The sequence below is a fragment of the Momordica charantia genome (assembly GCF_013281855.1).
Source record: "Momordica charantia cultivar OHB3-1 chromosome 2 unlocalized genomic scaffold, Mcharantia_2.0 BLBB01000002.1, whole genome shotgun sequence".
Lineage (NCBI taxonomy): Eukaryota > Viridiplantae > Streptophyta > Magnoliopsida > Cucurbitales > Cucurbitaceae > Momordica > Momordica charantia.
This window is the reverse complement of record NW_028275160.1, coordinates 8,614,490-8,630,153: the sequence shown is the minus strand read 5'-3', so window position 1 is coordinate 8,630,153 and position 15,664 is coordinate 8,614,490. Positions and strand designations below refer to the sequence as shown.

The 15,664-nt window shown below is 32.7% G+C and overlaps 2 protein-coding genes across 7 annotated transcripts; both read right to left on the bottom strand.

Moving 5' to 3' along the window:
- Positions 1 to 606: 606 nt before the first annotated feature.
- Positions 607 to 6,749, bottom strand: LOC111017204 (PPR repeat protein). 6 transcript variants are annotated; one of them, XM_022292881.2, is made up of 7 exons: positions 6,404 to 6,749; positions 5,576 to 5,626; positions 3,365 to 5,490; positions 2,023 to 2,210; positions 1,632 to 1,743; positions 1,269 to 1,428; positions 607 to 1,177 (listed from the first exon to the last, which is right to left on the bottom strand). In XM_022292881.2, the coding sequence occupies exons 1-3, from the start codon at positions 6,620 to 6,622 to the stop codon at positions 3,403 to 3,405; spliced, it is 2,358 nt and encodes a 785-aa protein (XP_022148573.2). In that variant the 5' UTR covers positions 6,623 to 6,749; the 3' UTR covers positions 607 to 1,177; positions 1,269 to 1,428; positions 1,632 to 1,743; positions 2,023 to 2,210; positions 3,365 to 3,402. The 6 variants fall into 6 exon arrangements, 4 of the variants coding, with proteins under 4 accessions (XP_022148573.2, XP_022148572.2, XP_087977136.1 ...); XM_022292880.2 differs by having other exon boundaries at positions 607 to 1,428; XM_088121010.1 differs by lacking the exon at positions 1,269 to 1,428.
- A 3,633-nt stretch (positions 6,750 to 10,382) lies between these two features.
- LOC111017140 (Major facilitator superfamily protein) lies at positions 10,383 to 14,050 on the bottom strand. Its single transcript, XM_022292820.2, has 2 exons — positions 13,530 to 14,050; positions 10,383 to 11,922 (listed from the first exon to the last, which is right to left on the bottom strand). Exons 1-2 carry the CDS (start codon positions 13,780 to 13,782, stop codon positions 10,835 to 10,837), a joined length of 1,341 nt encoding a protein of 446 aa, XP_022148512.1. The 5' UTR covers positions 13,783 to 14,050; the 3' UTR covers positions 10,383 to 10,834.
- Between the last annotated feature and the right edge of the window lie 1,614 nt (positions 14,051 to 15,664).

The following is a 15,664-nucleotide window of genomic DNA, read 5'->3' as shown; positions in this document are numbered from 1 at the left end:
TAAAAGTTTGTAACGTAATTATTAAAAAAGTGTAAGCCTCTGAAGTAAATACCAAGAATAAGAATTTAGTAGATGAACGAATAAGACTACCCTTATACACGAATATTTTAATAAATACCATCACACGAATAAAAAAATTCATTCTCATTTCCTTAATATAAATAGGGTTTAAAGTATTAACTCGTAGTATGTTAAGAATTTGACTATATATTGTGCAAGAGATACAATCCAAATTACTTCTAAAGATTTTGAAACTTTTGGAACTACTTTGAATATTCCCAAACAACCACTCAGTTTTTTAATGATTAAATTATGCTTTATTTCTTTAAAATTTCTGGTTAATTAATTATTTTTCCATGGTAGCAAAGTAATATTATAGAACTATTAACTATTTTCAAATCAACCTCAGAATTAATATTAAAATATATATATATCAGTCAGCAAAATGATAGGGAGAAGTACCCTAGGGTGTTGGCTCTAGGTTCGAACTCTCCTGTGTCCATAAGTAAAAAGATTAATAAATAAAAATTATAGGGAGAAACTAGATGAGACATAAAAATCCTAACAATCACGAAAGTAACTCATATATATGTGAAAGTTTCAATGTCACGAGTCGACGAAGAACGGAGTGAATACATCATAATGAATACCAATAGTCAACGTGAAACACAACCAACTCAATATCGTTCAAAAACATTACATTCAAGAATGAAAAGCTTTAGCTTACTCGACAATCCAAGAGTCGAGCTACTCACTTTAGTCTATAACTTTATATTGTAATGGTAAAAAGCTTCCAAAAATGTTACCTTACCTAACTGTATACATATTATATATACACTAACCATCTTGGATGGACCCAGTTTGTGAAGAGGCCTGAACGAGTGGAATGAAGGAAAGCGGTTCGATCGAACATTAGGACATGTGAAAAAGTAAATAAATTTTGGAACAACGAATTCAAATTTTATGATGATCACGTAAGATTCTAAGATTCTACAGTTTCTTGAGAACCAAATGCTGTGGTACATCGGACAATTTTCCTCTAGATGAATTGCAATGTCATCCTCATAAGCTTCACTTTTCTGATTCTTATTCATCCATGATCCATCCTTCTACCATCACTATATATTTTCAACAAGCTGTACAGTTTCAGAAAATATTTTCCTTGCAAACTTCGCCACTGCAAAAACGAAACGTTGATCAATGTTCAAAAGCTCTCAAAATGTGATTGTGAGTGTGAGAGAGATGAAAACTACAGTCACAAACACAACATTTGGATATTCAGGTCGCTCGATTTGATGAGCTGGCATCGAAAGTTCTAGAGCCTTCCGAGAGCTGATGATTGGAAAGTGATGACAATACTATTCTTTCAGCTGATGATTGGAGAATTGTGCAAAGTTCCATTTTAGTTCAGATGCAGTCAGTCAAGGCCTAAATAAGGAAGAAAAAGATCAAAGTAATGAAGCCTTGTCTTCTGGTGATGGCATGAGGATCAAAACAGTTTTTTTGGTGTTTCTTTTCAAAAGAAAAAAGTAGAAAAGTCAAAATTCAGGCTACCAATGCCCCCATGAGTGTGTCCAATGATGTTGAACTTGAAATAGAAAAGTATGAAGAGAAATATAACTACTACTCACCTTGAAGCATTTAAAATGTCCATGAAATGCTTTGGAAATGCCTTCAACCTCATGCATTACCAGCAAAGAGAACACCAAACAAAGAAGTATTCTTGCCACTTTCAAACAGTTCCTGCAAAAATAAACAATCAAATAAATACACATCCTGAAAACCATCATGCAAGATTGATTAAAGAAAACCGCCATACGACACTTCTGCAACAACACATCTTCCTATAACTTTAACATCCCAAACCGACATATCAACACCTACCAGCCCAGAGCTACGACCAACAGTAACTCAGCCCTGGGAGTTGAAATGGAAAATACAATAGAACAAGCCTAAGTCAGTCTCAAGATTGATGATTGCTCAAAAAGGCATCACAACAGGGGGAAGGGAAAGATGAAATACTCAATCATGATGGCTGGCGTTCATAGATACATCATATGAGATGCTTGTACAAATGAGATGGAGAAGTGATGAGCAACATTGTCCGGATGATGATGGAAAGGCAAAAGATGTATGTAACCTCATCAATTACACAGAAACGCAGTTGCATTGATAGAGGTAGTGAATCCAATCAACTGATGTCAGATATCCTGCATATTTGAATGGGAAAACAGCCATGTCAGATAGCTAATCTCTAACAATTATAGTTCCACTCTAATTTAAAAGCTACTTATTGCATCTTTCTTTTTGGACTTTAAATAAACATGAAGCATCAGGAAAGATTAGATTTTAGGTAAGAGAAAATGCAACTTTCTTAAGCAAAGTTATAGTCATTGAGAGAGTAAAACGGACAGAAGCAACGGATAAATTAAGATTTAAGGGCATTCTGAGTCCTGACAGTTCCCTTTTTTTCTTTTAATAGGAAACCAAATGAAAGTTCGAAGAAAGGTCCCATACAAACAAGACCAAGCATCCCAACTTTTGGTCATAAAAAATAAAGGCCAAATTACGAAACAAATATGAAATAAGAGTCGAAATGAAAACATTAAAATCCCCCAAACAGCCAAACTCAATACCTTCTCACGATCTATCTAACCTTGTATACCCTATACTTCTTTCCGACCAAATAAACCCAACAACAGCTAAAAAGCCAGCTTTCCATAGAACACAACCTTTCCCTCGGAAAGAAGAATCCTAAATAACTTCCTCCACCACCCCACTCTACCTCTGAACTACAGAAATGTCACAAGGAGGTGGAGGAGAGTACTTTGATCCAATAATGTTGTCTAACATTTTCTTTTACTATTTTAATTTTATCAAGTATCCTACTAAGATAACCAAGAAATGTGGGGATATGAGCTAAGCAAGAGGAGCAAAATAAACAGAAACGGGAGAAAATATAATGCATTTAGTTCCAATATCAAATAAATTTACAATCCTATAAAATGTCAACTTCAGAATTGGGAGAAAAAGATAATAAATTTTCGATTCAACTAATAGGCAACTACAGTTTCTAAGTCGTCCTTATAGGACGTCTTTCTACCATTTGTGCCAACTGGAGAGGTTTCTGCAACTCCTTTTTGTTTTTGGGGTCCTACATGTGATTCATTTTATTAATGAAATACTTCATTTCTTATTAAAAGTTCAAGAGAGAGAATAATGGCACAGTTTAATTACTGTTCAGTAATCAAATAACTATAAATTTTTATGCCAAATTCATCCAAGGTAACCCGCTAATTTTGTTAATCTCAATACTATAGCACAAGAAAATTATAAGATAAATCTCACAGTAAAGAATACTCACTATTCGAAGGAATTCCAATCCCCTATGATAAATATATCTCACTCACGCTTTCTCTTGTATTTGTTCTTCAATAACATAAGGGCATCAGCCTTCTTCCCAGGTGTAGCAAATGTAGAACTAATGCAAAAAACAGTACTTTCACAAGGAACAAATCCTTTATCATTCATCTCAGTGAATAATCTTTTTGCCTCGGCCCGGTATGATACTTTTAGTGCCATGTCCAGATCTGGCATCTTAGACAGCTTGCACCACCCACAAATCAGTATGTCATAAGTGGAAGAAGTAGGGGATACACCTTTTGTCTGCATCTCATTCATTAGCTCCTTAGCTTGGCCCATTTTTCCCATCTTAGAAAAATAACCAAGAAGAACATTATAGGTGCTCGGTCTTGGAATAAATCCTTTAATTACCATCTCACAGTAGAATCTCAAAGATTCCTTCGTATTTCCAACCTTGCAATGGCCACGTATCAAAGTTTCGTAGGTACAAGCATTGGGAACTAAGCCCCTTTTCCTTATCTCACTAAGTAGATCGTCAGCCTCGCATATTAACCCAGCTTTAGAAAGACCACCTAGAAGGAGATTGAAAGTTGCAATATTTGGAGAAACTCTTTCAGACAACATCGAAGAGTACGTCATAAAAGCTCGCTTCAGATGGCTGCTAATGCAATATCCCTGTATCAGGGCATTGTATGTCCTTGTATCTGCCAAAGTTCCTCTTTTCTTCATGTCTTTAAACACTACAGTTGCCTTCCTAGTCATTCCTATTCTGCACAAGTTGCATATGAGACTATTGTAAACATCCTTATCAACTTTAAGGTGCAAACCAACAAAACACTCATGGATCTTTAAGATAATGTCGGCTCTTCTACTCTTCGAGGATACTTTGAGTAGAATTCTATAAGTAGTTGATGTGGGGTAAAAACCCAGAGCAACCATTTCTTTCAATATATCGATTGCTTTTTCTATCCTCCCAGCTTCACAGAGACCGCTTATCATAATGTTACAGGTGATTGCACTTGGTACCAACTTTCTGCCCTTCATCTCATTCCATAATTTCAGGGCACTTTCCCAATTCCCCTTCTTAAAATTACCATTTATCATGGTATTGTATGTTGCTGAGTCTGGAGATAACCCCAACTCCCCCATTGCTATGTAAATTGATTCTGTGTCGCATTTCCCAAGCTTAAACAAACCATTAATTAAGACATTGAAAGCAACAACATCAAACACGATATTCTTGGAAGTCATTTCCTGAGCCAGGTTAAGAGCAGATGATTCTTTCCCAGACTTCAAGAACCCATCCATCAGAGTCGTATAGTTAACAAGGTCAGGAATTAAACCTCCAGATACCATTTTTGCAATTAGATCCCCAGCTTCCTCCATCCTTCCACTTCGTTTCAAATTGTTCATTAAAGCATCCAGTATAAAAACATTATCCTTGATTCCTCCCTGCTTCATTTTGTTATAAATATCAAGGCCAATGTCTTGCCAACCAGCCTTGAAAGAACCATCAAGTAGAATTGCATAAGTAAATATATTTGGCATGACATTTTGGTGTACCATCTTTCTTAATACTTTAAATGCATTATGAAGCATTCCTTTCTTCACATAACCATTGATCATAGAAGAATAGGTAATGACATTAGGGACACAACGTTTCTCCTCCATCTCGTACAGTGCAGATTCAGCACCATTTATGTCTCCTAACTTGCAACGGCCATCAATTAAGACAGAATATGTGATACAGTTTGGAACTAGATTAAGTTGATACAAATTGCAGAACATATACTCAGCCTCCTTTGTTTGTCCATTCTTGAAGAACCCATCAATCAAAACAGTACATGCTATCACATCAAAGTTACTACCACGCACAATCATATGACCCAGCGTCGTTAATGCTTCTGCAATTTTCCCAGCCTTAAACAATGCATCAATAAGGATCGAATATGAGACATCATTAGGATCCATGCCCATCTTTCCCATCTCCCTCAAAAGCAGTTTTCCTTCAGACAACCTCCCATGCTTACAAAGACCGTATAAAATGGAACTATAAGTAACTACATCAGGGAAGATTCCACTTCCAACCATTTCCTCATACAAAGAAAGTGCCTTTTCGAGCCCATTCTGATAACAGCAGGGATTGGCATATTACACAAGGTTCTAATAAATAGTAAACTTTTTCCAAGTAATAACTAAAAAAGTTTGATACCTGTCTATCATTACAAGTTCTATTTACATCGATCACTCTCTCATCAAGATCCTGTCGTTATGATGAAATAAATATACGTTAGTCTATAAACCTATGTTCTTTTATGACAATAAATTTGCAGGGGGGAACTATAACATCAGAAAGAAACACAAATTCAAAGCTTAAGTATGAGAAATATAAGCACCCATGGACATACAAATGCAGACGTATTTTTTCAATAAAAATGGGCATGATCAATGAAATGTATATCTCCCCCAGGTACCCATAGTAATGTATTAATTTTAAAACGTAACATTCCTTATAATTCCTTATATTCATAGTACCTCGAGTAAGAATAAAAGTTTTTGACAAATTAATTTTAGATCTAATTACCAATTTACAGATTTTGCTATTTCCTGAATCTGAAATAAAGAAAATTTTTATACCGTCCTTAAAATAGAGACTTCACGATTTCGGATACATCATAACCTAAGACTTTAACATTTCGGAATACAATATTGGAAATACACAAGATGTCTCCTGTTGAACTTTGTTCGCAATTATAATCAATATTAATAAAAAAAAAATTGGCAGAATCGTTTATTACTTCAATTCAATAACCAAGGTCTCATATTTGAAAGATTTATAAGCTAAATAAAGCTGAAAAACTACTGCTCTTTCTTTCAACAATCAAGAGCTATACTACTTTCTTATCTCTACTAAATCTCCAAATGTACAATACGTGAACTAAACAGTAGAAGAAAATATGGTGAGTGAATCAAATTGAAAGCTGCTCAGGCAGAAGAACAATCAAATGAAACTGAAATACTTGGAGGAAAAGTTTGCAACCGATTCCATCGACTTCAAACGCCACTCCTTATCGAGCTCGGCAAGAAGGTGGCGTACGGCTGTGGATGAGGAAGTGGAGCAGAAGGGTGTGCATAGAAGAGAGAGCTTCGGCGTTCGGATGGAGGGGGGAAAACCACGGAATGTGGCGTCCATGGGATTGTTGAGGGCCCGATTATGGAGAAGGCACGAGAATTTCAGTGCTACTGATCTCTTCGCCATTGACACTGCTTCTGAATTCTTATCTGAACATCGATATAATGGAGGAGAAATCTGGAGAAGCTGGTGCTGTTTCTGGTCGAAGGGAAAGCACAAATTTTCTTTCTTCAAACTCAAGAGGGATTTTTATATTCGCTGCTTTTTTTATTTTTCTTCGGATTAAAAAACACTTCTTATACTTTGCGTGGGGTTAACGGTTTAGTCTCCGAACTTTTAAAATAACGAGTTAGTCCATTCATAACAATTTAGTCCATGAGATTTAATATATGATAATTTAGTTATTGAAATTTAAAGTTTATACCGATTAGTCTCTATTGTGAAACTTTTTGTTAAATTTATTATATACGTAGGTTGATAAATCGAATGAAGGATTAAATATATTTATAAATTACAAAAAATAAGTCGTTATATATTAAAAAATGACGTTTATTTTTTATGAGAACTTTTTTGGTAGGGACTAAATTGATACACATTTTAAACTATAGGGATTAAAGTGTTACGTATTAAAGTTCAATGACTAAATTATTATAAATATGAAAATACATGGACTAAATTGTTACAATTAAAAATTCATGAACTATGGTTACTTTAACGAAATTACAGTGACCAAATGTATTTTTTAACTTTTTTTAGTATAATACGTGGACAATGATTCGAATTCACCACCTTTTAGTCGAACATAGTTACTTTATCTTTGTTGACTAAATCTTAGGGGCTAAACATTCTCAAATAATTTGTTTTAGAATATAGGAAAAATTGTAAAAAAAAATGTTTCACCACAACTCTAGTTCTAGTCATTAAAGTTAGATCAAGATGTACTTACCGTCATGGTTTTAAATGTCGATGTCGATGGAAATGTCGAGGCCTCAATTTCATGAAAATATAGATAAAATATCGATTTCGATGGATATTTCTATAAAAGTAAGAAAAATTAAAAAATCGTAAAAAATATTTAAATTAACAAATAAACATTTTTCTATTTCTAAATTAGTTAAAAAAAATTAATATATATATATATATATATATAGTGACATTTTTTTTTATATTTTTCATATTTTGTCGATTTTTTTTATACTATTATGGAAATGTCAATTCACCCCTCATGTCGATGTCGAACTCATGGAAACATGGATATGTCGATGAAAATGTCGCCGTGTATCGACAGATATTTAGAACCATGCTTACCTTCAACCATATATATAGTTATATATTTATATTTATATATTGGAGTTGTGATTATCACATCCTCAAACTTTAAAATTCATCAATCAACCCCTGACTATAAGATTATTACCATCAGACAAAATTTCTTTACATCAATTTTATGTTTTGTTAAATCGAGATGACAATTCAACATGATCTGAAAACTAGAATTTTCAATGGTTAATATTATACTTTTCAAATTTTATAACATTAAACAAAATGAGGTTAAACTGTAATAGTTTTATTATTCAAGAGTTTTGTGGTAATAATCCTTATAATTTATGAGTGATTTATGCATTTTACAATATAAGAACTTGATTGCAAAATTTTGTATATTTAAGGGATGATTGATCAAATTGAAAGTTAGAGTGTGAGTGTAACAAATCCTGTCTTTCAAATAATATTTGAAAGATGGTTTTTTCTATTTTCCTTAATATACCATAAAATATTCATAACATATATTAAAGAAGAAAACCCTAATATAATAATTTTGTATTTGTTTTGAATCATACTTTAGTTCTCGACACAAACATAATTCAATTGATCAAGATTTCTTGAGGTTCAAATCTCTTTGATACTAAGTAAAATATAACCTAAACTTTATAGTTGGTTTCAAAAGTTTTTATTATTATTATTATTTTTTTAATCTTTATCCATTTTCAAAAAATATGATTTTTTTTAGTTGGTTTATTTCACTTATCTTAAATTTGATTAAGCTTTTAAAAACATTTTTCAATTTCAATTTTAATACATAAATATTATTTTTATTTTAATAAAAGTAATCAATAAAATAAAATAGGGTGTTCAACCTTCAACTTCAAGAGAATAAAGCAAGATGCTTTAACGGGCACAATGTTGACAAATAAAAATTATTAGGACAAAATATATTTTTGATCCCCGATGTCTGAGGTAGGTGTCTATTTGGTTCCTAAAATTTCAAAATGAACATTTTTTGTCCCTGAGGTTTGAAGTAGGTGTCTAATTAGTCACTGAAGTTTCAAAATATACACTTTTGATCTTAAGGTTTAAAGTAGGTGTCAACTTGGTCCATGTTTTAAAATGAATACTTTTAATCCTTGAAGTTTGAGAAATATGTCCTTTTTTATTGTTAATTAACTAATATTAAAATGACGTGACAAATTGCAATTAAATTGTTTATTGTAGTTGCTGATGTGACAAATTATATTAATTAAATAATATATGTGTAGGGACCAAAAGCGGTTAGCAGTGACCATTGAATAAGTTTCTTCAGCTTGAGTTGGGTTAAAAGCACGGAATGTATTTGCACCATCACCATCTTCAAATAAGGTATTTTCTACGGTAGCACCATGAATAGCGCATAGCAGAGCAGCGCCCAATACACCGGCAACTCCCATCATATGAAATGGGTTCAATGTCCAATTATGAAACCCTTGGAAAAAGAGGATGAATCGAAATATAGCTGCTACACCAAAACTAGGCGCAAAGAACCAACCAGACTGACCTAGTCCTCATCTTTTCCTCTCCTTTCTCTTACCCTTTTTAACTTTTGCCGCCACCGTCTGCCATTCATACCGGACATATATCATTTAATTGATATAATTTGTCACATCAGCAACTACTATAAACAATTTAATTACAATTTGTCACGTCGTTATAATATTAGTTAATTAACAGTAAAAAAAATCAGGGATCATTTATAACTATTTCTCAAACTTTAGAGACCAAAAGTGTTTATTTAAGAACTTTAAGGACCAAGTTGACACCTACTTTAAACCTCAAGGACAAAAGTGTCCGCAATTAGACATCTATCTCAAACCTCAGGGGACCAAAAGTGTATTTTGTCCAAATTATTAATACTATGAATATGTTTGAATCCCAATTATCACACCTTTCCATTACTTATAGATAACGTGATAGCTTTAATCAAATTCTATGTTGACGTAATAAACGTTATTTTTTTATAATATTTTTAATTGATGTGGCAAAAAGATTTTAAAATATAATAAATTATAGCGATGTCAAAATCCATAAACCAAAATCCAAAATAGTATTTAAATTTTAAAGTTTAAAGTTTATTTATATTTATGTTCAACGATTATCGGGAATACTTTTCCTGTTACTCATAGTAACAAATAGCTTATTTTGTAAACTATCTTTTATTAATATTATAATATTAACAATGATGAGATAATATAATTATTTCAATATATATTTTTATTACGCTAAAATGACAAAATTTCCTTTTTATACATTTACTTTTTACACTCACTCTCTCCCTCCCTCCTCATGGTTGAATCCATGAATATTACATTTACTTTATACTGAATTTTTATAATGTGGGCAGAAAATTTTTACACTTTTATATTAATAATCTGTTCCGTCTAAAAAATGGGTAAAAAATGTGCACCAAAAACGATTCGAAATAGAATCGATAACAACGCATTTACAGATGTACTATAATTTTTTCTGGTAAGTAATTTGAATATTTACACTGGTAAAATTTTATGATGGAAAAAAATTGAAATAAATTAAGCAATTTTCCTTAAATTTATAGCGACTAAAAACCCAATCACCAGAATATAAAAGAAAAAAATGGCATAATAATAAATCACCAAATATTATAAGCTACATGAAATGCACGAATTAAATTACAGCATCCGTACATTAAATGGCTCATCTTGAAAAATCTTACAGTAAATTTCTAAGCTCTACTACCTTATAATTAATTATATATAGCTCTTATAACATAGGATCACCAAAGAAATTAAAAAATCTGAATGCTAAGAATCTGTTCAATAACATTTTTGTTTTTTGTTTTCTATTTTAAAAAATTATACTCATTTATTTCCTTTTAAATCCAAGTCAAATTTTAGAAACTAAAAAAACCAATTTTGTATTCTTTTTCTTGAAATTTGACTCAGATTTCAAAAATGTTTTAGAAGCTTAATTTTTAAAAATAAAAAACTTGAAACAAACTTGTTATCGAGCGATATATAAATATTTGAATTCACTAACCATTCGTCGATGGCGCTACTGCTGCTTTTTCGAGTCTTTTCTCTTACCTTTGGTTTTGGCTTTGGCTTTGGCTTTGACATCGTCGGGGATGCACCATGAACAGCACAATGGCAGAAGAGTACAGACTGCCTGTATTAGAAGACCGCGAGGAAGGCCAGAAAAATCATTTGCCGTGACACCAACATAAGATGCAAGCGCCACACCGAGACATCCGCTCACTATGAATGCGAGGGCGATGGCAGACATTACGAACGCCATCAGAGAGCCCTCACATCCTGGCGGGCAGAGCTGAGCTATCAGAACACTGAATGGCAACATCTTGAAGAAAAGCAGAACCTCTGAAAGTCCAGAGAACAAAACAACATAAACATAGTCGGGCAACCCCATATCGCAATAGATTCCCTTCACGAACAGCACGTCCGAGAACATAAATACCGCCATTAAAACCTGGATACTTGAAATAAGTTTCCTAGAGGGGATCGACTTTAAACGACGATTGTAAATCACGCCCCATAACAGCAGAGCTGCTTGGCCAAAAACCTTAGAGATACCCAAAACAGATGACTCAATTTTCAAATGGTCTGTCTGGTAAAAGAACATGGTGCCAGTCAGTGCAGGTATTATGGAATAAGATGCAGCAAACCATGTTACGGAATAAGCAATTTCGGGTTTTTTTAGCACGGCTAAGAGTTCCAATAGCTGTATCTTTATACCAGCATTGGCTGAGCTCTTAGGCAGATTCAGAGAGGGTTCACGAACGATGATGGTTAAAAGAGATTGCAGCGAAAGGAGAAGGCCAAAGAACATGAACATTGTTTGGGGTGAGAACCTATCGATAGCAATGCCTCCGAGAAGGTTTCCAATAATCCCACCAGCAGAGGATGCTACCCAGACAAATGCCTGGAGCTCACCCGAGGAGGATGCTAGAGACTTCTTGGAAGATGCAGGCTGCTTTCCTGCCTCTGCAACAATGGCGTCATTGGCAACCTCTGCTATTGAAGCACCAAGGTTGCTGAGGAGAAGATATATGCTAATGGTGAAAACTGAAATACTTGATGGTGACATAATTGCTATGGGGAGCCATGAAACTGCTTGTAGGAAAGCTGCATCAACATAAAGCATAAGAAGAATAAATAATTTCAGAAAAATCACAACAAACAAGTTCGAGACTAAAATATCCTACATATTAAAGGATTAAACAAATTGATAAACGACTCAAATTGTTCACCGGGCCCCTAGCTCCCAAACGCTCGAGCGCATAAGTTAGCCATCGCATTAAGTATAGTTCTATCATCTTTTAATTACTAAACCTGCATGGCTGCACCATTCCAATACATATCAATAGTATTACCCACTCATTTCTCCAGAAACTCATATGTATAGCAGTGAAGTGCACATCTAAATCATGTATGATCATGGGGAGTCAATAATTAACCAAAGAAATTATGCAGAAGAATTAATAAGAAAGCTGATAGAACAGACAATGTATAGAAATCACTTCAGCCGACAGGTTATTATAAGCTGACTTCCCAAGATAGTGAAAGAAGGCTGCCTTCTATCCACCTCTGTTTGAGACCTCGCTTACCCAAAAGGCAGAATTTATTTGCATTTAGCACCTTGTTTTTCTTTTTCTAATGCAAAAATATTATTTTATAAATGAATAAGGTGGAAAACCACCTCCCTCCCAAAATCATCAGGTTTGAAATTAACATAAAAGTCGAGAAAAGTCAAAATCACCTTAAGGAAGTGTTTTTAGCCCAAGTGCTTGACCAAGAAACTCTCCATAGTCAAGAACACTTTCAAGAGTATAGAACCAACTCATCACTTTTTACTAAAGCCCCCTTGGATAACCATTTCGTTTTTTATTTTGTCTTACAAAATTAAGGTCTTTCAAATATGTGTTCCTTTATTTTGTTATATAACTTTTGTAAATATTTTCAAAACAGGCCAAATTTTGAAAACAAGAGAAAAAAAAGGGTAGTCTTCACAATTTTGTTTTTGTTTTTGAAATTTGGCTAAGAATTTGAAATATGTTTTCAAGAGAGTGAAAAACTTACTAATGAAATTGTACAAAAACAAGTGTAATTTTAGAAAAAAAACAGAACACTAAAAACAAAATGGTTATATGTAGCCACTAAATAACTTAAAAGTTATTTTATGAGCACTCCTAAACACGCTTTAAACATAACACTTCTCTAACAAGTAATACAAATCTGTTGTTGGAACTTATTTTAAAGGAAGTTCTGCAGGTATGATAACCTATTGAAAGCATAAATTTTTCCCTCAGAAACAACTTCCACTGCCTAAGATAAGAATTCGTTAACAAAAAACAAATATTGATAAACGTCAAAGATTATGATGCTTATTAAGATTTATGTTTCATTATAGGATACCATCTATTCATTTGGATATGATTCATAATATAGCACTCTAATCCAGAACAGAGTGGAGAAAAAAAAAAGTAATTAAAGAGTGGCCTCAGGAATTGTACACCATCACTCTGCAGTGTTCCTTCATCAAAATTCCCTAATTAAAATTGTTCAAGCCGCGATCCGAAGATGATTTCAAAAGAAATACCATAATTCAACTTAATCCGGAGCGGAACATTTTCCAGATCTCCAGAAACACAATCGACGAAAGGAGAAAACGATGCTTCCATAATCAAACATAAAGAACCGAAACAGAGATTCAAACAACGCAAGGAACCTACCTCCAATGGCGATGTAAGGGATGCGATGTTGGCCGGAAATATAGACGGCATCAGAGAGAATTCCGTAGAGAGGCTTAGCGACCATGGGAAGATTGGCGGAGTTCTGAAGGAGCTGGAGAGTGGAAGGGGCGACATTGAGGCCGTCCTTGAGGAAGAAGTTAACCGCCATCCATGGGAAGCAACGGAAACCCTGAACCCAATACCCCAAACCGAGAACCTTCCGGATCGGGTTGTCGACATCCGAGACCGCCATCGTAGAGAGTGAGAAAAGGGAATTGGATGCGAAAAATTGAAGGAAATCGAGGCGGAATCTTCAGAGAAAGGAGGGCGCTGGGATTGGCATGGCTTTTGGGAGAGATTCAGCGGTGGCGGAGGAGACGGCGGCGGAGGTGGTGGTGGTGGTGGCGATTTTAGGTGTCTTATTCCATCTCTCGCTTTTCGGAAGCTGATGCTGTGTACAGACACGTGGTGATTTTTTCCTTTTCCTTTTTTTCTTTTCTTTTTGGCTGCACCTTTACTTGTCCAGTAAGCCAACATAATAAATAGATAAAAAGTTAAACTATTTATTAAAAACTAAAATACTATTTTGATTCTTTGTACGAATTTTGGTTAAAATACTTTTTTCTTAAACAATATTCTAGTCCTTCTACTGTTGGAATTTTTATTTTGATTTTTTACTTCTAACTTTTTGTAATTTTAAAAAATGATTATTTCATTTCTGTTTGTAAAATTTTTAAATTATATACACTGTGGAAATTCTTTAATATAGTTCTAGCAACATTTGAAGAAGTATATTGAGTATAGTGTCATATTGAAATTGTGGGTGAGAAAATGAGATACAAAAATAAATAAAATGAAATAACTACAACGATCGTTTTTTTTAAGTTTTGGGACTAAAATAGACAGGAGTTTAAAGTACTTGATCGAAAATGAACAAAAACTAAAAGTATAAAAACCAAAATAATATTTTAACCTAAATTATAAATTTTGGTCCATAAAGTTTTAAATTTGTGTCTAGTAAATTTATGAATTAAGAAAATATTTAATAAATCTTGATTTTTTTTTCTTTTTAGTACAGATCTTTGAATTTTTTAGATCCCTAAATTTTTAATTAGGGATATATTGACTTTTTTCAAATTTTTTAAATTCATGGACTATTAAACATATAATTAAAAATTTATGATATTAGGCTTTAAAATTTTTTTAAAATAAATTTGTTAACTTTAAAAATGTCAAATAAATTGAGGATATATTAAACACAAAATTAAAAATTCAAATTTAATAGATACTCTAATGTTAAAAGATTATACCTACAAAATAAAAAATTTAGAGATTATTAGATGATTTTTAAGGCTTAAATAACCAACTACATACAAATTTGAAAACTAGAGAATAAACTTTAATTTAAGCTTATTTTACTTTTTATCATTTTATTAGGAAAAAGAAAAAGAAAGGAAAAGCTGAAAGTACTTTGTTCTGACCGGCCAGCTGTGTAAATAAAAATAAAATGACTTTTGGTTGAAATAAAATAGAAAGGTAAAGTGTTATTTTAATATTCCTATTCTAAAATATTTCTTTTTTTATTTATTGTTTTTTAATTTCTAAACAATTTTATTATTATGGCTTTAGTATTTACTGACATCACACCAAAGTTTTAAATGTCGATGTCGATGGAAATGAAAATATCGATAAAATGTCGATGTCGATAGATATTTCTATAAAAGTTAGAAAAATTAAAAAATCGTAAAAAATATTTAAATGAACAAATAAATATTTTCCTATTTATAAATTAATTAAAAATAATTAATATTATGCGTGTATGTGTATGTGTGTGTTTATATATATTAGTGACATTTTGTTGATATTTTTCATATTTTGTCAATTTTCTTATACCATGATAGAAATGTCGATTCACCTCTCATATCGATGTTGCTGATAGATATTTAGAACCATGCACCACACCAATACATTATTATACATATTCAAAATCATACGTGCCATCTATTTATTAAAATCAACGATAAAATAGCATTAAGGACTAAAATAACATTTTATTTTGAGTCCAAAATTTAAAATAAAAGAAATCATAAAGAAAAACCTAAAATAAATATTTTAAAATTTCAAACCAAAATAGA

What these genes read in the sequence shown, in the direction of transcription:
- LOC111017204 (XM_022292880.2), bottom strand. Translation starts at nt 6,622, where the DNA reads ATGGCGAAGAGATCAGTAGCACTGAAATTCTCGTGCCTTCTCCATAAT. An exon ending in GTTTGAAGTCGATGGAATCG is followed by an intron (nt 5,627 to 6,403) that starts GTTGCAAACTTT and finishes TCATAACGACAG; the next exon opens with GATCTTGATGAGAGAGTGAT. An exon ending in GAACTTGTAATGATAGACAG is followed by an intron (nt 5,491 to 5,575) that starts GTATCAAACTTT and finishes TGCTGTTATCAG; the next exon opens with AATGGGCTCGAAAAGGCACT.
- LOC111017140 (XM_022292820.2), bottom strand. Translation starts at nt 13,782, where the DNA reads ATGGCGGTCTCGGATGTCGACAACCCGATCCGGAAGGTTCTCGGTTTG. An exon ending in CCCTTACATCGCCATTGGAG is followed by an intron (nt 11,923 to 13,529) that starts GTAGGTTCCTTG and finishes ATGTTGATGCAG; the next exon opens with CTTTCCTACAAGCAGTTTCA.